Source organism: Cyrtonyx montezumae, unplaced genomic scaffold, assembly GCF_038088225.1.
Source record: "Cyrtonyx montezumae isolate F1298 unplaced genomic scaffold, pur_monq_1.0 scaffold_3, whole genome shotgun sequence".
Classification (NCBI taxonomy): Eukaryota; Metazoa; Chordata; class Aves; order Galliformes; family Odontophoridae; genus Cyrtonyx; species Cyrtonyx montezumae.
In genome coordinates, this window is record NW_027072034.1 from 88,285,747 (window position 1) to 88,312,828 (window position 27,082).

At 39.9% G+C, this 27,082-nt stretch overlaps 1 protein-coding gene across 1 annotated transcript in view; it reads right to left on the reverse strand.

Annotated features, from left to right (window-relative positions):
- PRMT8 (protein arginine methyltransferase 8) overlaps window positions 1–25,756 on the reverse strand; it is a 46,553-nt gene extending 20,797 nt beyond the window's left edge. Inside the window, exons 1-3 of the mRNA XM_065742353.1 lie at window positions 25,682–25,756; window positions 7,781–7,966; window positions 5,311–5,466 (exon numbers count right to left, since the gene is read on the reverse strand). Coding sequence (XP_065598425.1) covers window positions 5,311–5,466; window positions 7,781–7,966; window positions 25,682–25,756 — 417 coding nt within the window. The remainder of the gene's footprint in view (window positions 1–5,310; window positions 5,467–7,780; window positions 7,967–25,681) is intronic.
- Between the last annotated feature and the right edge of the window lie 1,326 nt (window positions 25,757–27,082).

A 27,082-nucleotide genomic window follows, 5' to 3' on the forward strand; every position in this document is an offset into this window, starting at 1 on the left:
TTTTTATACTGACTCGCAAAGAAAAGCTAAATATGGAACTTGGGGAACAAGAGGCCTTTCAGCAAGCAAAACTAGCTGTTAAACAGGTCCAGGTGCTGGGTATATTTGATCCTACCCTCCAGCTGAACTAGACATCCATGTAACTCAGGACGGGAGGGTACATAGGCTGGGAACATAGGCTGGGACCTATGGCAGCACCAGAATTCTATTTGTACCCCATTTGGTTTCTGGTTTCAGGTCTGGAATGGAGCAGATGTGAGGTATAGTATGATTGAAAAACAGTTGTTAGCCACCTATTCTGTTACAGGCAGTAAAGCCAATAAACGAAACATCTGAAGTCATAGTTTAGACGACCTTAAACTGGATGAGGTTTAACAAAAGCAAGTGTAGAGTCTTGCACCTAGGGAGGAATAATTGCATGCACCAGTACAGGCTGGGGGATGACCTGCTGGAGAGGAGCTCTGAGGAGAGGGACCTGGGTGTCCTGGTGGACGACAGGTTGCCATGAGCCAGCAGTGTGACCTCGTGGCCAAGAGGGCCAATGGCATTCTGGGATGCATTAAAAAGAGTGTGGCCAGCAGGTCAAGGGAGGTGATCCTCCCCCTCTACTCTGCCCTGGTGAGGCCTCATCTGGAGTACTGTGTCCAGTTCTGGGCTCCCCAATATAAAAAAGACAGGAATCCCTTGGAAAGAGTCCAGTGCAGGGACACAAAGATGGTGAAGGGCCTGGAGCATCTCCCCTGTGAAGAAAGGCTAAGTGAGCTGGATCTGTTTAGCCTTGAGAAAAGAAGACTGAGAGGGGACCTGATCCAGGTTTATAAATATCTGAGGTGTGGGGGACAAAGTGGCGAGGCCAGACTCTTTTCAGCAGTGTGTGGAGACAGGACAAGGGGAAACGGACAGAAACTGCAGCACAGGAAGTTCTGCACGAATGTGCACAAGAACCTCTTTACGTTCAGGGTGATGGAGCACTGGAACACAGTGCCCAGGGGGGTTGTGGAGTCTCCTTCTCTGGAGATATTCAAGACCTGCCTGGACGCCTACCTGTGTGACCTGGTGTAGGAAACCTGCTTTGGCAGGGAGGTTGGACTCAATCTCTAGATGTCCCTTCCAACCCCTACAATTCAGTGATTCTGTGACCTTGCCAATTGGTGAAAACAACAGGTGAAAGATCTGACCCATTTTCCTAAGACAGGAGTGGCCCAAGCACGGACAGTGGCATGCTATCTATCTCAGCAAGAGAGTAGTTTGTCTTCTTCAGCATTGAAAGGAGAGCTTCAGAATATCTTAGGCCCAGTGAAGTACCTCAGTGATGTGCCAGAAGAGACAATGGTCACTCCATCAGAGAAGAGTCCTGTTCATGAAGAGAAAATTCCTGAAGATGCCTGGTATACAGATCAGTCCAGCATAGGTAACCCAAGCAAGTGGTAAGAAGTGGCATACCATCCCTCCACTGAAACAGTATGTTTTGAAGAAGAGGATGGTCAGAGTAGTCAATGGGCAGAACTGCAAGGCGTGTGGATAGTTACAATCAGGGAACCTGCAGGCTTAGTCTTGCACTGTGGGCCACCCAGGAATGGACTATTCACATCCAACCAATCTGGGGCAGAGCTATGTGGTTAAGGCACATGGAATGTGGTTAAACACAGGACCATATATTGTTTACCACATTTCTGGACACCAGCCTCTACAATCACCTGGAAATGATGAAGCTGACACACTGGCTTGAGTTTGATGGATTGGGAATTCACCCTCTCACAACATTGCCCACTGGTTGCACTGGAAGATGCAGCATACCAGACGAAAGACGATGTGGGCAGCTGCTAAAGTATGAGGGCTGCCCATTCAACTGTCTGATGTTGTCCAGGCATACCAAGGCTGCAGTGCTTGCTCCAAGATGAGACTGAGATCATAGCCTGAAACAACATCTTGTTAGACATGGACAATCCACTCCAGCAATGGCAGGTCAATTACACTGGACCCCTCCTTTGGTCTGACAGGCACGATATGCCATGCTCTGCATCAACACAGCAAGTGGGTTAATGCAGGCCTGTCCAGTGACAAGACTGAGCCGGGCATTGAAGCACTCACCAAGTTGATGGCTGCCTACGGGGCACCTCAAGTCATTGAGAGTGGCCAGGGGACTCATTGCACTGGTGCAATGGTACAACAAAAGCAAACATCACTGAGTGGCAATTCCACCTGCCAAATAATCCAACTGGGCAGATCTTATTGAACATTATAACAGTATTCTTAAGGCTACTCTGAAGACAGTCTCTCAGTTCCTGCAGGAGTGGGCAAAGGCACTCTATGAAACTCTGTGGGACCTGAATGAAAGGCCTAGAGATGGCAAACAGTGCCCTGAAGATGCTACAGACAATCTCCTCCTAAGCCTCCTCTCTTAGGATCTGAATTACAGAATTACAGGCACCAATAATCAGATAAGGCCCAGATTGGCAATGAAAATAATCTTCTGCTCCCTGCACCTGAAAATCTAGAACCAGGTGCTCATAGAACAGAATGGCCATGAAATGTGCAAGTAGGATAAAAGTGGTGTGGCCTGCTTGCCCTTTGGGGGGGCATTATTGGAGATGGGGAGATTGGTAGTCCCCCAAGTAATAGGTACATGGCCTACAGATGTCATGGTCAGCACTCCAGTTTTCATCTCTTTTTCATCCCCTTGAACCTTAACCATGTCTGTACGGTACCCTTTGGTAACCATTATAGTTAGTTACACAGCCTCTGATATCGGGCCAAGTGGCATGGTACAGACAGCTGGGACAGCTGAAGAGTTGACCCAGAACAGGAATTCAGTCTGTATCTTGCTGTGGAAGGTGGACCTACCCCTTCTTGTACCTCTGAAACATCTGTATTACTCCCCGTGAATCTCTTTGAACCTACAGCATCACCAGGAGGAGCAACATGACACCAACACACTAACTGTGTCAGTGCACAATACTACTTTCCCTATGAATCAGGCTTTCCAAACTTTCTAGAGAAAAAAGGTCAATAAAATAGAAAATGCTATTTTATGAATGACTACAAATTCAAAACAAACAAACAAAAAAAGCATAATTCCCTCAGAAGCAAAATCAAAAACAAAAATAAAAACAAACTCAAAAAACGTCTCAGATTTTCCAGAAAGGATGATGCATTTCAGAAAATAAACTTACTTTTAGGGTGGTCAAAGCTATTCATCTGTATTTTGGCTTGAGCTTTATACTGCTGTACGTTTTTATTAAAAAAAAAAAAAAAAAGAAAACAGAACAACAATGTACTTAATTCTGTAGGTGAAGACATAGGAAAATAAATAATCTTTGCCAGACTTTTCCCTGGTTCTCTTTAAACTCTATAATCTGCTTAAATTTGTTCAATTTTATAAAGTACTCAGATTTTATAGAATCTGTATGTTCCAATAAATAAAACCTCAGTTTCCACAGCTGTGTTTAGTTCATTGTGTGTATATGCACTCTTACTTTCAATATGCTTCTCATACATCAGTTTAATTCTGTATCTCCTCTTACCAAATATTTTTTTTATACAGTCACTACTGTGACTGTAAATATATACCTAATATACAGGAGAAATATCCCCATATTTCTTTTTTTCCCTGGGCTGGATACTCAGCACCAATTTTTTTAAAACTCTAGATCAGATAATATCTACCATGTGTCTTGATATCACATGTCAGTTTAACTCGTTAACTCTACTGTCTTCTTTGTGTGAATGTACAAAAGAACTGATTTGAAATTGGTCTGAATTTTGTATGACTAAATGCAATGGAGAAGACAGTGTTTCAAAGGATAATTGAATACATTTTTCCATCCACTTCCCACTGACAAGCATGAACAGGTTAGACAATCATATATTTATACATCTTCCAGCAGCTCCCAGTTGGGATCTACTGTTATCTTGCCATGATGGCTAGGATTTTAGAGCACATGAAAAAAGAACAACAGAGGAGGCAGGTTCTGTTTCTTCAATAGAAGGCAAACCTGAGGGGTCATCTTTAAATATCTAAAAAGGACTTGCAGAGAAAAATGTCAAACGTTTTTCCAAACTACACACTGACAGGACAAAAGGCAGCAGTCATGACGTGCGGCAAGGAAAATTTCTCCTGAATGTAGCAATGGAGTAAGTGCTGAGGGAGGATTTAGAGTCTCCATCCTCAGTTCTCAAAACTGAGCTGCACAAGGACTTCAGCAACCTGATATAGCTTTATATTTAACTCTGCTTTGAACAGAAGGTCGGATAAGAGACTTTCAGAGGACTTCCAAACTAAGTATTTCTGAATCAGTGATTCTACAATTTACATATCCTGAGATGATTTCAGCAGTTGCCTGAGTAGCAAAGAAGAATATCCAACAGTGACTTAGAGGGAACATAAAGAAACAGATGGGATTATGAATGAATTTGAACCTGAAGAAGGGAAAAAGTGAGAAAAATAATGAATTCAATGTCACTGTAGCCAAAAACAAACAAACAAAAAAAAAACCCAATACTCTGCATTTGTCAATAATGCCCATAACACACTAATTGAAAAATCAAATCTAACTTTAGAGAAGAAATTGTAACAACTCAGTTCTGTGTAATAATTCCTTTCAACATTTGCTTTTTAATAGGAACACGCACAGTTTCCAGTGGAAATCTTTGCTAAAAGGACCCTAGAGTTAAGTTTGAATTTGAATATAATTTCCACTACCATGTCTTTCAAATGTCTGCTTTTCCAGCACAAATACAACTCTGTAGCTTGTTAGGTGACAAGTTCATGGTGATGTAGCTCATGTGACAAGAATATTAAAACTAAGTTCCTTTGAGTGCTAAGTTTTCCTGGCTTCTCAGATCCAGCGCTGAACAGTCCATGGGTGAGCTGACACTCCAGTGACCTGTCAAATATATATATATATTTGACAGGTCACTGGAGTGTCAGCTCCAGTACATATATATATATATATATATATATATATATATATATATATATATTTGTTTTGGGTTTTTTTTTTAAGAAGTTGAATTATCTGGCAGTGCATTTGCTTGGGAGCATGGGTATATACGAGATAACTAAAGATTCACCTTCCCTCCCTTCCCACAACATGCAAAAAAAATAGCAAGCCCTATTTCTTGATTTTAAAAGGGTATACTACTGTAGGTCATAGAAAGCTTCAGACTTCCAGTGAAGGCTCTGTAACTGAAAGCTTGAAAAGGAGAATTATAAACCAAGTAAGAAATAGTAAACAGTGTAAATCTACTTTTTTCTTTCCTTCTCAGGCACGATTTGCAAACTTTAAATATGAGGGAAAATCTTCTTACCCCATATACCTTCTTGGCTCCTGCCTTTGCAGCAAACATGGAGAGGATTCCTGTGCCACTTCCAACATCAAGGACAATCTTATCTTTAAAAACATGTTTATTGTGATACATAGAGTTTCTATATGTTAATGTACGCACTTCATCCTTTAACATTTCCTGTGGTGAAAAAAAGCATTATGTTAGTATTTGAAGTGATTGTATGTATTCAACATTTCTGCTGAATTAATTTCCTCATTGTAATTTAATAATTATTAGCAACCTGAAGAGTTCTTCAATACTCTGGAGTGCATGCATCAAAGCTATTTTAAAAGGTAAGCAACTTAGGAGTGAGTTATTAATAGGTATGATGCTCTTCATACAGTTTTATTTATATAAATATCATATCACTCTTACAAATGGCAAACAGAATTTAATCTGATCACAGCACTCCTTTGGGTGTAGACAGAAGCTATAAAGAAATACAAACTTCTTGCTACATCATGAATAAAAAAATGTGCCATTAGTCTACAGCAGAGCCTGGAAATAGCATGGTGGTTTTGTTCACTCATTCATTCCTAGGACCAATTTCAAATTAGAATGAATAGAATAGAACAACAGTACTCTGGGATTAATCCCATCAGGTCTGATAAATTTAAGAACAATCAACTGATAGAATTGTATCCTTACAGTTTTGGTGTTCAGAAACAGAAAATTGCTGCTCCCACAGTCATGAACCACCAACTCACTGGACAAGGCCTATCATTAATATTAAAGAGTGAGGCAAAAAAAAAGACATTTTCTGCCTTTACATTATTTTCATTTTTCAGGTGACCAGCTTCATCCAGCCATAATCCAATATTTTATTTCAAGCTCCTCTTACTATTAACATACTTTCTATTATCTGAAACATTGCTGGTCAGTTTTAACTCTAGCTGAGCTTTGGCCTTTCATGTTTTCTACCTGCAAGTGCAAACTGCAACTCTGTAATCTTCCTGTGTGGCCTTATCTTGCTTACAGACATTGTATATGTTCTTTTTTGGCTTGAGATCCAATGAGTTCTCTTTTCAACCAACCTGATCTTAAGCCTCACTGTCTTGACTTACAGCACACTGGCATTTCTTACTCCTCTGTTTTTAAAACTTTTTTCCTAGAAAGTGATCAGCTCACTCTAAGCTATCAAAAGCAAATTCCCAGGGAACTCTAATAACTAACTCCCTGAGTAGTTTGAAGTTTTCTCTCTTAAAAGTCCAGAGTAACAACTCTGTTGATCATTTTTCTCATTTCACCAAAAATCTGAAACTCAACCACTTGTTGGCCAAAACAGTAGCTTATATTTCCTACAAGACCTTATCTATTCACAAACATTGAGTCTAGGAGGACACCCTTCCTGACTGGTTCACTAAATACTTGTGAGAAGTATATTCAAAATACTTCAGGGATTTTCCAACAATATGGTATTCCTAGTTAAGGCTGAGCAAAGTTGAAATCTCCCATAAGAACAAGGACTACCAATCCATGGATTTCTTGTAACTGAATAAAATAACTCATCAGTACTGTCATCCTGGGTGGGTAAACAATAATAGACACTTATTACATCATCTTTATTATCCATGCCCCTAATCCTTATGCAGGGCCTCTCAACCACATCACCCCTTAACTCAAGATTGGAAGAGACCTCTAGAAGTCCTCTAGTCCATCTGTCTGGCTGAGTTTGGATAAACTAGAACAGATTTTTCAGAGCCTCGTTCAGTCACTTTTTGAAAATGCCTTAGGATGGTCACTCCATTCCCAGCATTTGACTAACCTCCTACTGATGATTTTTTCCAATTAAGTTTGTGCCTGTAGTCCCTTGCTCTTTAATTACTACAGTACTGGAAATAGTTACATGATTTGTGAAAAATGCCGCTGATCTCACATTGTAACTTTTTATAAGCTAGTCTTTAAGATTCCTTCCTCTTGAGTAATGTAAATATATTAGTGAATACTTGATCCACAGTCAACTTTTTGCTGGTAAATGTGTGAATTTTCTAGATGCTATTTGGCTCTATGTTCCTATTAATGCAGCCTGCACATTCAAATAACATGTCAGGAGTGAAAAAATTACTTGGCTTCCCATGTCAGTTGAGTAACTTTTCTGCTATTATCCGTACTCAAATATTCAAGAGAACAAAAGACCTAACTTAACAATGAGGTATTCTCCATGTGTGGTCAGGTTAGTTTCCAGTCCTTGTAAGTGTTTTAAATTGAAGTACTCAGATAAAATCACTGCTGTATAAATAGCTAATAGAAGTTCTTTGGATAACTTGTATAAGTATTCAAGTGGGACAGAGAGTTGAATATGGGTCTCTGGAGAAGTGACACCTGACCGGTTCACTCACTGTTTTCAAGAAAAGCTGAGAAATAATGATTAAGGAAGTGGGAAGGGAAAAATAACTAATAAATCACAGAAAATGTTTATTCTAAAATATAGTGAGATAAAAATAAATATTACCTCATGAATTCCAAAGTGAGCATAGGAATCAAAGTAATAATCCCTGGATGTCATCTCTTCTGGACTGAGGAGCTTTGCCATTTTGCCTCGGCCTGGGCAGCCTGGTTGCAATGGGGCATGTATGACAGTCTGAACTGGCTTTGGAACAACAGTAGGCTGAGGACTCTGGGATGGGACATGGCAAACCTAGGAGAATACAGTGTTGTTTGTTAAGATGCATCATTAAAAGAGAATATGTCTCTCAATGCCCATTGTAATGATATTTTAACTAGCTAAGAGATAGTAACACCAAAGACACCTGGGTTATAAGAAAAATCTAATTAAATGGCTGCTTTCTATTCTGAGCTCTGTATTGAAAATTTTCCTTAATGGCTTTTTTTTCTTATCCCTCTATATATAACCTTCATCAGTGCGAAGCCACTGGAAAATACTGGTGTTGGTTGAAGTGACTAACTCCAAGCATCCTCTGATTAACATTAACACACAGCAGTTAAGAGACAGATTTTCTCCCTTAGTGTCACACTTTTCTAGCAAACTATCACAGCCTTGTGAGAGTCAAGTTGTCATAACTAAGTAATTCCTTCAGTTCATTATCTAAGGATTTTTTAACTCTGTGTTGCTGACAGGAAAGATAGGATTCATAATAGATTCTTAACTGTAAGGTGATCTGTCTGGCTCTACCAATGAGGTAGGCCTGAGAAAGTTCGCAATATTTGAAAGTCCCTATCACTCTCTGAAAATGTATCAGCATGTTAAGAAAGTAGTGTTAGGAGTTGTGTGGAATACACTATTGTACTGGATGGAGTTAACTTTTCCCACATCTGCCCAGATACTGCTGTGCTTTCCGCTTTTAACTAGCATAGCTTTGATACAGTACTGATGTTTTGGCTATTGCAGAGCAGAATCAAGACAGTCTCTCTAAATTCCTAGCCACCAGAGGTGGACAAGAGGTGGACAAGAGGCAGGGAGGGGACTTAGTTGGGGGAGCTGATGTAAAACTAAAGAGATATTGTATACTGTATGACATCATGCTCATCAAAAAGAAGAAGGGAAGAAGGAGAAGGGGTAACTCTTATTGTAAAACTGTTCACTGTCCTGACCAACCGCTACAAATACTGAGTCTCTCTTTCACAAGACATGGCTGAACATCCATTGCCGATGGGAAATTGTAGTTTATCTCCTTTTGCTTCCACAGGACCTTGTTTTTTTTTTCCTCACAAACTATTCCTTTTCTCAAAACATGCTTTTTTCTTCTTTTCATTTCATTTTGTCACACTCTCTCTGAGGCAGGGGAGGTGAGAGAGAAGCATGGTGGTGCTGTTAGTCATTCAACAACCACAGTTACCTCTTAAATTATTTTGCTATTTTAGAGAGTCACGTGGTACCAACAAACTCTGGACTACTGCATTTGGTTTTTCATGGGTATTACACCTTCAACAGAAAAATTTCAAAAGATCCACAACTGTTATACCACATTGACACAGATCTGACATCTGTAGTCCCTAAAACAAAAGACAGAAAGTCTCACAAACAATTTAAATGAAAAAAGGCACAGATCTTAGTCCAGTCCATGAGTGTATTTCCATCTTTCATCCTTACAACACACAAAAAAATATGAAATCTGAGAAAGATGGAAGAAGAAATTAGAGTTTCACATGTGCACTAAGTGATCTGCAAATAATGAGTCAACAACTTCAGGTATCGAGAAAGACAAATCCCACTTAAACCTTCTTTTATACTTACTTCTGATTTTCAAATTCAGCAGTTTACCAGAGGGAAACAGATTTGCTTCAGCCTCTCCTAGGCACTTTAAAAAAAATTGCTCTATATTCTATACTATGATAATGCAAAACATCATTCTCTTTTACTCTCTATGAATAGTATCAATTAGCCTAGTTTAGTTTACTTCTATAAATATATAAAAACAACCCATACTTTTTCCCTAGTTCATTTGAAGATTTAAGTGTGTCATTTTCTGACGCTTTTTTTTTTTTTTTTTTGGTCCATCTGGGAAAAGGAAATACAAGTAGTTTATGTTCCTGTAACACCTTTTCTACCAAAAGATCTAGAAGTGCTTTCTTTTCTATTTCTAGCTTTTCTGACTCCAATATCTCTTTGAGTCCTCTATCACAAAGAATATAATTGTTGCCAAATTATGTTTTCATTTTTTTTCTTATCTAGTTCTAACAAGATGACTCCCAAATCGAATCCTGATAAATTTATTTATTTATTTGAGTTTATAATCTAAAATTTTTCTCCACCAGTATACAAATTATTATGTATAGCAGGAGAGTTGGAATTAGATGATCTTAAAAGACCCTTAAACACAAACTAATCTAAGATTGTATGAAATCTTAATAGTTAAGTTACCATGCAGTTCTTTCTGGAAAGTTCTGCTGAATTACAAAGATTTCAACCGTAGATGTTCTGCACTGCATTTTAAATGAATATGGACTGTATAAGTTATTAAACATTTCTCCTAAATCCTATACTATGCATAATTTTATAAGCACCAAATGTGAACTTTGAAATTTATTTTGAGTGGTAAATTATTAAAATATTTTGTAAATTTTGATTTATTAGTTTCAATTCTAATTATATTGCGTTATTTTGCATTCTGGTATCTTATTTAGTACATTAGTTTTCCTTCTCAGATTGTTGCCGCTGTTTTGTTTTTAGGCCCATTTCCCTACATTCTCCCTTTTCCCCCTTCCTCTTTCACAGGGCAGTGGGTGTGCAGTTCCCCTGCCCTATTAGTCATGGAACTGGGCCGAACCGGCTGTAAACCACTGACACATTCTTGTCTATCTTTGTCATCCACACTGAAGTGGTAAAATGTGACTGAATGTTTGGGCCCACAGGGAAGGGGCCAATAGCATGAAGTCTGCTTGGTGGCTCTCTCATTCCACTCAGTGAACTGCAAAGGGGGATGAATCTTTGGAATAGCCTGAATTCTCCCTGCGTGACAGGGTCCCAGGAGCAATGGTGTCAGATAATGACTCAGAGGAACAATAGAAGAAAACTTACAAAGCTTTTCACCAACTACTATTCAACTATCATAGAATCACAGAATCACAGATTGTAGGGTTTGGAAGGGACCTCTAGAGACCAAAAATTAAGCAGCATTCTAACAACAGTAACTACAAAAAAAATAATAAATAAAATAAAATAAAATAAAATAAAATAAAATAAAATAAAATAAAATAAAATAAAATAAAATAAAATAAAATAAAATAAAATAAAATAAAATAAAATAAAATAAAATAAAATAAAATAAAATAAAATAAAATTAAATTAAATAAATAAAATATAAAATAAAAGAGAAACAGTTACAACAAAGACAAGTGTGAAGCCCTGCCTCTGGGAAGGAACTACTCCAGACACACTGGGGGCTGCCTGGCTGGAATGTAGCATGGCAGAACAGGATCTGGGGGTCCTGGTGGACACCATGCTGAGCAAGTCAGCAATGTGCATTAGCTGCAAAAATGGCCATTGACATCCAGGGCTGCAATAGGCAAAATACTGACAGTGGGTCAAGGGAGATTCCCCTCTATTTAACACTGGTGTAGAAGAGCTGAAGTACTGAATCCAGTTCTGGGTGCCACTATACAATAGATAAAAAAAGACATATGGAAGACAGTCCTATGAAAGGCCACAAAGATGAATGAGGAAGTGCAGTGCCTCTCCTCCTGAGAAAGCTGAGGCTGAGAAAGCTGGAGCCTAGAGTAGAGGAGGCTCAGGGAGCATCTCATCAGTGTAGGTAAGTATTTGCAGGGAGGATGCAAAGAGTCAGAGTCAGAGTCAGTGGTGCCCAGTGACAGGGTAAATGGTAATGAACACAAACTGAAAGACAGGAGTTTGCCCATAAACATCAGGAAACACCTTCTCACTGTGCAAGTGACTGAGTAATGACACAGATTACCCAGAGAGATGTTGTGGAATCCTTTATTTGGAGATATCCAGAAAGCATCTGGATACAGTCCTGAACAATGTTCATAAGTTCATAAGTTCATAAGTTCATAAGGTTGGAAAGGACCTATAAGATCATCTAGTCCAACCATCCTCCTATCACTATCTCTACCCAACTACTAAATTAAGTCCTTTAGCACCTCATCTAAACGCTTCTTGAACAGCGCTAGGGATGGTGCCTCAACCACCTCCCTAGGCAGGCCATTCCAGTGCCTGACCACTCTTTCAGAAAAGAAATGCTTCCTCAGGTCTAATCTAAATCTTCCCCGGCACAACTTGTGGCCATTCCCTCTCGTCCTGTCATTACTTATCAGGGAGAAGAGGCCTACCCCCTCCTCACCACAACCCCCCTTCAGGAAGTGGTAGAGTGCAATAAGGTCTCCTCTGAGCCTCCTCTTCTCCAGACTGAACAATCCCAGCTCCCTCAGCCGCTCCTCATAAGACTTGTGCTCCAGGCCCCTCACCAGTTTTGTTGCCCTTCTCTGAACACGCTCCAGGGCCTCAATGTCCTTCTTGTAGTGAGGGGCCCAAAACTGAACACAGTACTCGAGGTGCGGCCGTACCAGAGCTGAGTACAGGGGGATGATCACCTCCCTGCTCCTGCTGGCTACACTATTTCTAATACAGGCCAGGATGCTGTTGGCCTTCTTAGCCACCTGGGCACACTGCCGGCTCATGTTGAGCCGAGCATCAACCAACACCCCCAGGTCCTTTTCCTCTCTACATTCTTCAAGCCATTCTGCCCCAAGCCTATAGCATTGCAATGTGCTTGAGCAGGGGATGTCAGATCTCCAAATATCCCTTCCAGTCTCCATGACTCTGAGATTCTGAGAGTTGATAGTTTTTTTAAAGAAGCCAAAGGAGTATCAGCATTTCTGTTGCCATCAAAGTACATATTCATGCGTGATTTACTGTACAATAGAAAATAGTTTCTACAGGAAAAAGAGACTAGTCTTGAAGGTCAGCCTTCTTGTACAAGCCTCAGGAAGTATCTGTTCTGTTCACAGTGCATGGCATTTGTCTATTATAGTGTTGTGAGAATAAGACTTAGAATAAAGACTATAAAGATACGGAATGAAACAAAAGTCAGCATTTCAGCCTAAATGATTTTATTTGCTTTAAAAGAAATCTCACAGTCTGCAAGACAGATAAATTCTTCACCAGCCAAGGAGTGGCATGAGGCAGTAGTAGTACTTGAGCTCAGTACGCCTGAAGACCTACTCCACTCAACTCTATACCTCTCTGCCAGAGACTGCGTGTCCAACATAGTGGAAGAAACATCAGCATGTCAGTTCTGCTCCTCATCTTTCCTATTTTGTAGCCATAATAATGGTGGTTGTATGACAAGGTTAGACCAGGAATACCATAAGGTCACACACTGTCAGTCCTGTGCTACAGTGCCAAGGGTGCACGCAGAAGACGTAACAAAAAACTGAGGAGTGGTGGTTACCTTCTCAGACAGCAGAACTCTGCATCACTAGGACCTTAAACCAGATGCATCATTTCTGCTGTAGGCACAGTAATAGAAAACAGACCTTTCAAATTAAAATAATAATAATAATAGTAGTAATTCTTTTAGCACCTGTAATACACGCTGCAGTAATTTCTGTGTGTGGATCTGTGATTCTGAAAGTCACAATTACAGGAATAGGGTAATATTGTGTAATCACTGTAATTGTGACAGGCAGGTCACAATTACAAGAATAATTTTGTGAGTAAAGCCCAGGAAATCTCTCTGTCACAGGCTTGCTGTAGACACCGTGAACAGCTTCAGACAAGAGTAATGTCCTGTCATAGCAAATATCTGGGGAAAAAAAATAACAACCATAAATGTAGTGAATTATTTCAAAGTAAATAAATGAGATGAAGCTGTTATTTGTATCAGAAACAATAACATCTTCACGTTCACAGCTCTGTGGACTCTAGCTAAACTAGATACAACTAAGATTTTTAGGGTCATAATGCTTTAGCAGAAAAACAAGCGTACGAGAAAAAAGCTTTAAAGGAGAGACACCTTCCTTTATCCCTCCCAGAACTAAAAAACATCCATGATATGGTTTACAGGCCTAGCACATGTACACTGTTAGTAGTGATGAATTTTTGTTACTAAGTCCTGGAAAAGGAAAGCATGTGGTCTAGAGGCAAATCTCACATCAGTTAAGAGAATCTGACAAGTTCTATGTGGATCAACCACGTTTATAAAAAAATATGGATTTCAACCAGCTGCACAGAGTTCCAGAACACCGGCCATTGCTGTTCCCAATATAGTCTGAAAGAATGCAGGCAGCTGTCTCAAAGTCCATTTGTCACTGTGTAAAACATGCATTCCGCTAGTTTTCTGTCTCCCATTTTGTCGCAGCTGGCGAATCTGAAGGATTTCAGAATCAATCTTTTTTCTGCCATTAATATGGGAGTTATGTGCTCTATGTCAACACTTAAGCCAGAAAAAAGCTATTTTACATTTTCCTGTATTTTGAAGTCAAATAAAGTTTAATTCCTCTTTATTTGTGAACAAGATGTGCGCGTTACAGATGCATTAAAGGAAATAGTACAGGACTGCTTTTTTAAAAGCTCTGTGTTCTTACAAGGGGCAAGATTCAAAACTCTCACTCAGTTCTCAGCATCTCACATTGTAATATTATAACATAGAAAATGGTGGTGATTGATGGTACTTTTGATATGTGGAGCTGCCCATTCATATAAACTGAAATGGATGAAATCCTTCTTTGCTGAAAACTGGACGTATTGTCTATAGGACCTAAGTCAACACAAGCTTAGGAGTCTCCCTAGATGTACAGTACCCATAATACAACAGACAGCTGGGTGCTCAAGAATCATTTTAAAAATTAGAGTCTTTTATGTAAATCAGTCTACCCACAGGGAGAAGCAAGGAGGGTCTGAGGAAGGAAAACATGCTCAACTCCTTTTTAGGAGGTTTGCAACAAAAACTGAGGTATAAAAATAAACCTGAATTTCAATGTCAATTTCTTGACATTACTATGGAGACAAAGAACTGGAGGTTAAAATTCAACTGTTGTTCAGGCTGCAGTGATTTCTACTTGTCAAATTCTTATCTACTTATGTGCTAACTTTAATGACACTGAAGCAGTTAACTATTTAATATATAGTTTGATAATCTACACCTTCAACATGCAAGAGATTATCGCCTGATTTCCAATCACTTTAGCAGTTCTAACAATGCAGCTTCTTCCTCCTCCTGTATATATAAAAGCATATGTACAAAGAAGAGGTATTTGGTATCCTGCCAAAACCAAGTCTTACTTCTACAGCAGCTTTTTGGAGATCATTACAAAACGGTACTGCTTAAAACCTCCCGTGTATCCTTTTGGAATAAGTCTTGTTCCAGGTTAGTGGGAACATCTCTTGAGTGATCTTTGGACTGAGCAAATACTCTGTTTCATTATCTGAAGAAGTTTCAACTTGATTTTCTCAGAAAATGAAGCTGCCACAATATCCTGTCTGTGTACCCCGTTGATAAGTTTTGGGCTCATATAACCAAGTTTAATTTCAAATTATTGTGGAAGTATCAAACACATTTGTATTACTATACATTTCTTGAAAAACTGACATTTGGCAGAAGGACAGAGAATTTAACTATTCACTGGAAGCAAAGAAGATAGATTTCAGTTGTTACTGTTTCTACTTGCTAACAGCTTATTAAGCAGACTGGCTTGTGTTACATGTGTACTGTTTGGTCTCTAGACTATCTGTACTGTGTGATCCTTAATAAAAACTTATGAAGAAGCTCAGAAATAAGTTGAGGGACAAGTGGATAAAGAGTGTCTATTTGCAGGAAACAAGGTTTCTTTAGCTTTCCTACTCATGGAAAAAACCCTTTTATGCCAAGGATGTGAAGTTTGCAAAGAGCACAACGTGGACAGAGATCAAAAGATTCCAACAGAGACCAGAGGGGACAAACATTAAACTATAGATTGACATAGCTGTTAAAAAATTATAAAAATAAATTTAAAACAATAACAACAACAAAAATGTTTATCTTAGGTACATGTTCTCATGAAGTAAGGTATTGAGAGACTGTTAAAGAATCGTTGCCTTTTCTTGTGGATTTTCTTTTTTGTGTTTTGAAATATCTCAAAATAGGGATAAAATAGGCGGTTCCTCAGCAACTGTAAGTCTACTTTATAAAAATTAGGCTCTGTTTATTAGCTGCCAATAAGTCAGCTTCATCATGGACCAACTGAAATATCTCTACACAAATGCACGTAGCATGGGAAATAAATAAGAGGAGCTATAGATGTGCGCATATTATTGATATCACGGAGATGTGATGTGATGGCACCTGTGACTGAAGTGTTGGAAAGGAAGGATGCATGCTCTTTAGGAAAGACAGGGATGGGAGATGAGGTGGAGTGTTGCTTTCTGAGTCAGTGACCAGCGGAAGTGCATGGCATTCTGACTGGGGATAAATGAGGAGTGAACCAAGAACTTATGGGTCAGAATTAAAGGGAGGGAGGGACAGGTGACGCTGTAGTGAGGAGGTTGCTACAGGCAACTCAACCACAAAGACTGAGCAGATGAGACCCTCTATGGGCTGAGAGGAGCAGCCTTACATTCACAAGCTCTGGTCCTCATGGGAGACTTCAACCACCCTGATATGTGTTGGAGGGACAACTCAGCAAGGCACAATTAGTCCTGGAGTGCATTGATGATAACTTGCTTCTCCAAGAGATAGAGGAGCCTAGGAGGAGAGCTGTTATGCTGGACCTCATTCTCACCAGTAAGTAGAGACTGGTGGAGAGAATGTGAAGCTCAAGGGCAGCCTTGGCTGTAGTGACCACAAATTGGTGGAGTTCAAGATCCTTAGGGCAAAACAGAAGGCAAGGTCACAACCCTGAACTTCAGGAGAGAAGACTTGGAGCTCCGCAGGGATCTGCCTGTAGAGTACAATGAGATAAAGCTTTGGAGGGAAGATACGCCCAAGAAAGCTGGCCAATATTCAAGGATCGCCTCCTCCAAGCTCAGGAGCGAAGCATCCCAACAAAGAGGAAACCAGGCAAAAATGCCAGAAGGCTCACAAAAAAAAAGAAACTCCTGGCCTAACTCACAATAAAGAAAGCCTACGGAAGGCAGAAGCAGGGACAGATGACCTGTGATAAATACAGAATGCGGTCAGGGACTGGATTAAGAAAGCTAAAACCCTGATGAAATTAACTCTCACCAGAGACATCAAGGACGACAAGAAAGATTTATTTAAGTACATCAGTAATAAATGGAAGGCTAGGAGGAAACGCGGGTCCTCCACTGAAAGAAATGAGAGATCTGATTACCCAGGATATGAAGGCGGCTAGGGTACTCAGTGACTTTTTTGCCTCAGTCTTCACCAGCAAGTGCTCTAGTTCACATCATACAAGTTGCAGAAGGCAAAGGCAAGGACTGGAGAGAATGAAGAATTCCCCACTGTACAAGATCAGGTTTGAGACCATCTAAGGAATCTGAAGGTTCACAAGCCCATGGCACTTGATGAGATGCATCTGAGGGTCAAGGAAACTGGTGGATAAAATTGTTACATCAGTGGATAAGGGAAGAGCAACTGATGTCATCTAGCTGGACTTGTGCAAAGCATTTTACGCTGTCCTGTATGACATCCTTGTCTCAAAAATGGAGAGACGTGAATTTGTCAGATGGACCACTTGATGGATAAGAAATTCATAGGTTCATAGGTTCATAAGGTTGGAAAGGACCTACAAGATCATCTAGTCCAACCATCCTCCTATCACTATCCCTACCCAAGTACTAAATCAAATCCCTTAGCACCTCATCTAAACGCTTCTTGAACAGCACTAGGGATGGGGCCTCAACCACCTCCCTAGGCAGGCCATTCCAGTGCCTGACCACTCTTTCAGAAAAGAAATGCTTCCTCAGGTCTAATCTAAATCTTCCCCGGCACAACTTCTGGCCATTCCCTCTCGTCCTGTCATTACTTATCAGGGAGAAGAGGCCCACCCCCTCCTCACCACAACCCCCCTTCAGGAAGTGGTAGAGTGCAATAAGGTCTCCTCTGAGCCTCCTCTTCTCCAGACTGAACAATCCCAGCTCCCTCAGCCGCTCCTCATAAGACTTGTGCTCCAGGCCCCTCACCAGTTTTGTTGCCCTTCTCTGAACACGCTCCAAGGCCTCAATGTCCTTCTTGTAGTGAGGAGCCCAAAACTGAACACAGTACTCGAGGTGCGGCTGATGGATTGGATGGTTACACTTAAAGAGTTGCAGTCAACAACTCAATGTGGACAGATGGAGACTAGTGATCAGAAGTGTTCCTCAGGGATCAGTATTGGGACCGGAACTATTTAAATCTTTCCTGGTGACACGGACAGTGGGTTTGTGTGCACTCTCATCAGACTTGTGGATGACACCAAGTGCTCAGTGTGCTGAAGAGAAGGGTTGTTGCCATCCAGAGGGACCTTGACAGGTGGGCCCAAGTGAGCCCCATGAAGTTCAACAAGGCCCAAGTATGAATGCAAGCTGGGTGGACAGCATATACAGCTGGGGGAGCTGGATGATTAAAATTCAACGTGAGCGAGTAGTGTGCACTTGCAGCCCTGAAAGCCAACCGGAAGGAAACTGGAGACCTGGTCATGAGGGCTACGGAGAAAGCTGAGGTGCTCAATGACGACTTTTCCTCAGCCTCCACAGGCAAGGGCTCTAGCCACACTGCCCAAGCTGCAGGAAGCAAAGGTAAGATCTTGGAAAGATCTGCCCACTGTAAGTGAAGATCAGGTTCAAGACTGTCTAAAGAACCTAAAGGGGCAAAAATTATGGGATCTGATGAGAAACATCCACAACTCCTGAGGGAACTGGCAGATAAAGTTGCCAAGCCACTCCCTATCCATCATACATTGGCTAAATTGCTGGAGGCAGCTAAAACTGATGATGGATGGCAAGCAATTCTGAATAAACAGTTTATTATTGTCCTTCAATATCTTTATGAAGAAACTGGCAGAAGTGTGTAGTTCATTGATGTATTAAGGAATAGAGGCAATGGTCCTAAGTATGAGACATTATCATGGTTTTATGCTTTTTGTTATTGGTACTCCACATGGTATTGGTACACCATGTAGTGCACACCTTAGAGTCTCTCCTTTGGACCCGTTCCAAGAGCTCTGCATCTTTCCTGTGGTGGGGGCCACAAGCCTGGACATGGTACTCCAGATGGGGCTTCATAAGAGCAGAGTAGAGGGGGACAATCACCTCCTTCTCCTTGCTGGCCACCCCTTTTTTAATGCAGCCCAGGATATTGTTCCAGGCTGCAAGTGCACAAAGCTGGCTCACATACAGCTTTTTGTCCAGGACCCCCACATCCTTCTCCACAGGACTGCTCTTCAGGAGATCTTCCTGCAGCCTGTATAAGTACATGGGATTGCCCCAGCTCAAGTGCAACACCTTGCACTTGGCCTCGCTGAACCTCATTAGGTTCACATGGTTCCACCTCTCCAGACTGTCCAGGTGCCTCTGGCTGGCTTCCCTTTTTTCCAGTGTTATCAACTGTACTGTTCAGCTTGGTATCATCTGCAAACCTAAAGGTGCACTCAATTCCATTGTCCAGGATGAAGATGTTGAAGAGCACCAATCCCAAGACCGACACTTGGCGGGGGGACACACCACTCGTGACCAGTCTTCACCCAGGTATAGAACTGTTGATCACAACCCTTTGGCTGTGACCAGCCAAGCAGTCCTTTAGCGACTGAACAATCCATCTTCCAAATCCATACCTCTCTAACTAAGAGAGAAGGATGTGGTAAGGGGATTATGTCAATGGCTTTGCAGAAGTCCAGGTAGATGACATCCATCACTCTTCCCCATCTACTAATGCTGTTACTCCATTACAGAAGACAACCAGATTGGTCAGGCAAGATCTGCCATTGGTGAAGCCATGCTGGCTATCTGGGATTGCCTCTTCATCTCATATGTGCCTTAACGTGGTAACCAGGAGGATTTGCTCCAGGATTTTCCCAGGAACAGAGGTGAGGCTCACTGGCCTTGTGAGAAGTAGATTTTGTTTTTGCAGAAGCATAATCAAGGAATACTTATTCTCACTTGGAGGAAGAGTAAATTGGGGAATATTTTAAACAGACTGGACATACATACACTCATGGAGCTTGTCAGGATGTATCAACAAGTGCAGAAGGTGTTGGCCAACGTCATTTCAGGGCCATTCTATAGTCTTTGATCTTTTTGACTGGAAGAGATTCCTTAGGACTGGAAGAAAACAGATGCGAATTCTGTATTCTAGAATAGCAAGAAAGCTCGAGGGAAATACAGCCCAGTCAATTGCACCTCAATTCCTGGGAAAGTGATTAATTAAATACTCCTGGAAACAACTGCCAGGATTATGTCCCTGTGAAGGACAAGAAGGTGACCATGAGTAATCACCACAGAATTACAGAAAAGGGAAATTTTGCTTAAGAAAACTGATCTAGTTTTCTAAATCTGATAGTGTAACTAATTTGGAGGATGAAAGAAGAGTAGTGCATGTTGTTGGTGTTGACTTCAGATAGACCTTACATACACAAGCTGATGAACTAGGAGTTAAATAACTGAATAGAAAGGAGGTCATAAAGCTGGTTGAAAACAGAGGCCCAGTAAATTTCTTTGACATTTTTTTCTGTTTGAATACCTTTGATTCTTTGCAGATAAGTCAATTCTTAATCTGATATTTCGAACAGTTCTCTTTTACGTATACAAACTCCTTTCATTATTAAAGACACAGAGGTTCATTTTTATATTTTGAGGAGAGATTTTGCAGCAGAAGTCCTCTTGAACTTCATGACATGACATAGGGCATGGTAGTCCAACATTTTAGCTTGCCTGGGCTGCATTGAGCAAACAGGAATTGAAATGGGTCACATATAAAATGTATAATAAACTTAATGAACAACTATAATAAACAAACAACAAAACTTGTTTTTTATGTTTTTTATTAAAACATAAAAAACTTGGAGCATTAAAAATATAATAGAGGGTTGTTTTACCTTGTTTTTGTGAAAATAATGCATCAGGCTAGTTCAGTGGCAGTGGTTGCCATTCCTAGTGAGTTCTCAAGGTGTTCATCAGAGATTTTTGATGACATTTTTCTCTTCCTGTGCTTCATCCTCAACAATAATTGTTCACAAATGTATGTACTGACAAAAAGTGATGATATTAATAAGGTGTGACTATGAAGCAAGGGATATTTTTCTCTGGAAAGATAAGGCTTATGAAAATCTGGTAAAGAGACATGACCAATTTTTGTTTTGAATTGAGTATCTGATTGCAACTCTCTACATTCCATGTGAAAATTTGCAAGTAATATATTTATAACAATTGAAAATGGAGTCATAAATACACAAAATAGAATATTTTTTTTATATCTTGAAACCTATTATCAAATTTCTTTATCAAAATTGAAAGCATGGTTTTTCACTGTTCACAGGACTGTGTTTAGCCAGTGTATCAAAATGCATGAAATTATATGACATAACTTGAGCTTGCCGTAATTTAAGTCTCATTTCAAATGCTATATTGTCTGAAACATAGCATAGATAAAGTGATTTTCACCTTAAAGAGCATGTTTAACTCATTTAAATGAATGGTCAAATCCACCAAAAATGCTAAATCTGTGAACCATTCTTAATCTTCACATTCTGGCACAAATTTTCATTTTGATTCCATAAAGGACCTGATGACACTTCATCAAGTCATTTTTAGCATTTTACTTAGCTACCTACATTCAGAACAGCAAATGATCCCATAATCAGCATTCATACTTCTAAGGAACTCCTAGAATTGGTGATGATTCAGTCCCTTGGACTTTGTGAAATTCAAAGCTTTGATGATGATCTGCATGATATCATCCATTTTTAAAGCTTGTGCGCATAAATTGTCTTGACGTCTAAGTGACATCAAATGTGAGTTAGCAGTGGTAACTGCATCACCTTCTACTAACTTTATAAGTTCCTTTTTTTCACTAACCATCAAGTAGTTATACCAGATATGTTGACAGAGTTTAAAGAAAATCACTTTAATGTATTTTTTTTACTGCTTCACACAAATCAAGAGATTTAGTTGTGTCTTTCAGTGGCAACAAAGAAGACATTTCTTCAGTGACATTATCTTTGTTATCAACACCTCAAATTAAAATGACATGTTGAGCCATATCTGCAGCATCAGTACTTTCATCCATCACCAAAGCATAAAAGTTGACACTAGTGGCTTTACTCTCCAAATCTTCAATAGATTTTTCTATTTCTTTATTTCACCTGGCTACAGTCTAGTGAGACAAACTGATTTTAGAAAAATCCAGTTTTTAATCAAGACAAATTGTATCTGTCATACTTTCCATCTTGCTTAACAAACTCACCATCAGGAAATGGTCTTGATTTTTTTCCAACCAGATTTGCTATCATGTAACTAACTTTTATATCAGTTTCCATTTGTGTTTTAACTGTTTAAAAAATATTTTGTTGAGGTGACAGACTTTTCTGTTCCACATTCTGTCTTTAAGAAGCATTCCTTGATATGCATTGAATTTGGCAGCATTTTTCTGCACATAATGTTTTTTCAAATTGTAATATTTGAAAACTGACACAATTTCCTTGCAAATTAAGCACAGTGCTGTATTATTTGCCAGTACGGCACTGTGTCCTTCCTGTGTCCTAGGGCCGGGCCGACCACTTGGAGAAGCAGAGTTGCCACCATGATTACATGGCAAAAGGAGGTGAGTGCTGTAGTGAGAGCTACACTGGCCCTAAGGGAATAAAATTTTTCTGAATATTTTTTTCACTGTGCAGTCTTCAAAATCTGGAAAACAGTGCATGGAATGATTCTAGCAAGTTTCCTGTTAGTGGGACCCTATGGCCCTAATAAAGCTCTAAACAGGAAGATGCATGGGCATTTTATTCCTGTTGACATTTATCTTTCTACCAAGTACTATGTACTCCTAGGTCCCTATAAACACAAGCAAAAAAAAAAAAAAATTCACTTGTTCGAGTTAAAATTATTAGACAGATTGGCTGTTATCACCACAGATAAAAAAAATAATAAAAAGAACTTCCTGAAATTTAAACAGTTTCCCTAAGCTTTCTTTTTTTTTGTTTGTTTGGTAAATCTCAACATTACCTGACATAACTATTGAATAAAATTACAGAAGTATACTTAGTTTGTTAAAAGATCCAACAGCATGTGTGGAAAGATCTGTGTTCACTTAAGTAGCCTTTGGAATAAGATGGAATAAATCTATGGGTATATCAACAATGTAAATGTATGTATAATCTAGTAGCATGGGAGCACTCAAGTATGTTTCCTGGTAACATGAGGTGTCCTCCTTGAGTGGAAATTAATGCTAGTGACATATTGCTTTCTTCTCTCTTATACCTTTTTTTGTTAGATATTGTGAATGCTGTCTTACTATTGCTTTGTTTTTCTCTTGCCTATATTTGTTGTCGGTATTTCTTTAAATTTTTGGAGTCTGGTATGATGGTCATCGGAAGAGAGTCAAGGAAGTAAATGTTTCTCATATAGGGTCCCATGTTCTCTGTCTTAACATATTTTCGTAAACTGTCTTACTACTGAACCTTGAAAAGATGGATTGAAACACTTTTAGCTGAGGCAGATTTCAAGAAAACCATGTATTTTTGCTGTGAAGCTGTAACATATGTAATTGGCTTATTAGGAACTTTAAATTAATCTGTGTAAGAACTATGAGTTTTTTGGAATTATTTGGTACTGGGATATTTTGACCTTTTGCTAAATATTTTTAACTTTTCATCTCTCTCCCTGGATAGTATTTTTCACATCATGCCTATCACCAGGGCATCAAACTACTTTTAAAAATTCAATGAGATTTGCCATATTAGTGAAACCCCAATGGTTTCAAATGAAGAAGATTTATACTACTTCATAATTTTTCTCCTACACTATGACAAATCCCAAAGTAAGGTGCTTTGTTATGCATTCCTTCTGTCACGGAACATTTGCTAACTTAGAAAAAAAGAAAAAAAAAAGAGAAATATAGGTTTGAAGGTAAAAAAGTCTTATGACTTTGCTTGACCAGTGAGAAAGCTTCAATGCAAATTCTGTCTAGTGCATTTCTAAGACCTCTCAAAACAAAACAGAACATCACCAAGATGAAAAGTAATAAAACAGGAAAAATACTTTGGCAGGTATTATGAGTATATCCCTTTTGACTTTCTTAAGACACAGCAGAAGAGAACTAACCTACAGTATTTCCACTCTCATCACTCTCCTTTCACATTACTAAGAAAATCTTCTTCATAAAAGCACATTTTAGTCAGTGCAGCATTGCACAAATAGAATAAGGAGTTTAAGCCATAAAAATGTACTAACAGTGAGTTGAAATACAAGAAGAATATTTAAAGAACTCTCATCTATTCATCTATTTGTCTGCTACTGTTTAAAGACAGATTGCAGTGAAAAACAGCTTTGAAAGGAAATGGTTGTACTTGTAAATTTCTCCTTGCAATATCACTTAACACAATATATCCTGTCAGTACAACAGTTTTACAGATGTGCAGCTAGATTTCTTGCTACATATACACACATCTCCTGCAAACAGTACTTCACTTAATGCAATATTAGGTTTGTTCTTTGATTTAATGCTTACATTAAACTTCTTAAAGATAGTTCTGTTCTTCATATGGTATTACAAATAATGTATATTTATGAACATCAACCATATATTTCTTAACAGAGGTAGCATTATTAAAAGGAGTAATGCGGGATTCATAAAGGTGCAGCACATTTACTGTGAGGACTATTTGAAAGCAGAAGACATGTAGCAAAGACCTTGAAAGAAGCAAGGAGGGAATAGTCTCACACTCACACTGGACCAGTGTATTGTTCTTTATTATCTGTAGGGAAATGGGGAGGAGAGACAGTATCACCCATGCATATAAGAAAACAGTTGAAGCTTATTAGGGTGCAATGTCCTTGGGGGTCCACATATGGCAGTGCAGCCTATCACTTAACCATATGTTAAATGCTCAGCCAGAGTGTTAGGCACAGTCTATTAATAGAAATGGGCACATATTCGCATTTTTGCCTGCCTGCTTCTCACATGTTCCCAAAGAAACTGAGATTACATCCTGCATCTTTTGATTTTTCAGAGCTGAGACTTTACACACTGTGTAGAATTTGAGAAGACTCAGTGAGATCAAGACATCTCTAGGGAAGAAAATGAGGACTGCAGCTGAATGGGAAAAACTGAAGGAACTAAACAATTGAGGGGTGAAGGGGAAACTGATTTCTTGCAGAAAAAGGGTGACCTTGGAAAGTGACACTCTCGGCCCGAATGAAAAGCAAGCTCAGGTCAGCCAGAAACTTGGGGAAATGCTCTTTCTGTCCCCTACCCGTGCTCAAATAGCTACGCCGTGATATCCGGGTGCTGCAGAGAGATTTTCCTCAACTCCCCTACGCAGTCCTGCCACTGGCTCCACTGAGTCCTTTCAGTTGAAAAGCACCAGGAGCTGGCCAAGGTGCTGTAAAAAAAAAAAAACTTCTTTGTCCCTGGTCACCCACCTCAAACATACAGTAATATCCCCCCTCCTTCCTTACCGCCGAGCAACCTCTTTTTATTCACGTCCTCCGTACACGACACAAAGCCTCTCCTCTAACCAGCCTGCAATGGCCCACCCAGGCTCCCAGGGAAGCGAATGCTTCCCGGAAGCCGCCCGAGCCACTAAACAGTTCATCCGGGAGCAAAGTTCTCGGACAGCAGTGAACGGCGGAGTGGGGAGGGAGGGGGAGGGGGATGGGGAGAGAAGCAGCCAGGAAATCATAGCAGCAAGAGGCAGAGACAAGCCGAAGGACCCAGGAAAGTTCATCTTCATTTATTGCTGCTTCTGCTGAGGGAGCCCAGGGTTGGGAAAGCTGGGTCACCGCTTTTCCTCGCATTCTTACCTCAGTATTTTCGGCACCATTCTCCGCCATTTTCCTCCTTAGGAGCAGGCAGCGGGAGGAGTGTTTCATTCCCATAAGAGCTAACTACAGGAATGGGGCTTTGAGGCTGGTATTTTGTTTCGTGTTTTCAAAAATCTTCAAACGCTGGTTTTCAACAGTAGGGAGGAAACTATTACAAAAACAAACGAACAAACAAACAAACAAAAAAAAAAAAACAAAAAAAAAAACACACACGCGCAGGAAAAAAAAAAAAAAAAACAAAAAAAAAACAACGCCCCTGCAATAATTCAGTCTTATCTGTCTATTCTACTTCATCCACGAGAATATTTGTCTTCTTTTGGCATCAGGAGCTTCTTGGCACTTTCAAGTATTTTCTTCTCACCTCCAACTCCAGCAAGCTCTTGGGAGCACGCAATCTTCAGGTTAAATTAAAGGGCTGTCAGCCTGTGAGTCCAACCCTTCAGAGATACCTGTCGAGGTAAATGGGAGAGAAGCAGCAGCTAAACTGAACTTGAGCATACAGAGATCAGCTCGGCATCTCTGTATCCTGTGGGTAATCTTCCTGAGGCAGAGGGAGACAGAGACAAAACTGCAGGACAAGGAAATCATAGCCTTTTACGTTCCTTTTTTGGACTTCTTTCTCTCTAGGTCTTCAGGAAACTTCTTCTAAAGATGGTCACGCATTTGCTACTGTCTTTGCATGAAAAAGTGCAGCAACCTTCTCCCTCCTTTCCACTTCCTTCCCCCAATCTCTCCTCCCTTTTTCCCCTCCCTCTCTCTCCCTCATTCCACTCCTCCTCCTTTCCTTCTCTCTCTCTCCCTCCTCTCCCCTCCCCTCATCCCATCCTTTGCTTTCTTCACCCTTTCTCCTCCTGAGAAATGCTTGATGTCCTCCTCTGGGAATTGCATTCACATGTCTTGCATAGAAAAAACATTATATCAAGCTCCTCCCAGTTGTGGCCTACTCCCTCTCATATACAAACATGCTCCCACACATTCTAACCCTCTCACACAGACATGGAAATATTTTTTCCCCATATCCTGTCTATTGTTTTGAATAAGCAACATTTTTCTTTCTGAAGAAATTCAGCAAGGACTTCATAGAGCATTGGAAGAAACCTGTTTCAGGTTCTTTCTCCAAGTTAAGTAACCTGCTTTCTTAATTTATCTCCTCTTGTGTGTGCATCCACCTTTACTTTCCCTTAATTTTTTTCAGGAGGATCCTCACTACATCAGGTGAATTATAGAACAGGAGGTCAGATGCAGTTTAACTGAAAAAGGTGCCAGGTGGGGAAATGTAGAACAGGTCTTGCTGGGACAGGAGCAAGCTAGAGGTGTTTTTTACTGTTTGTTTGTTTGTTTGTTTGTTTGTTTGTTTTGCTTCATTTTGAACTTCTTTTT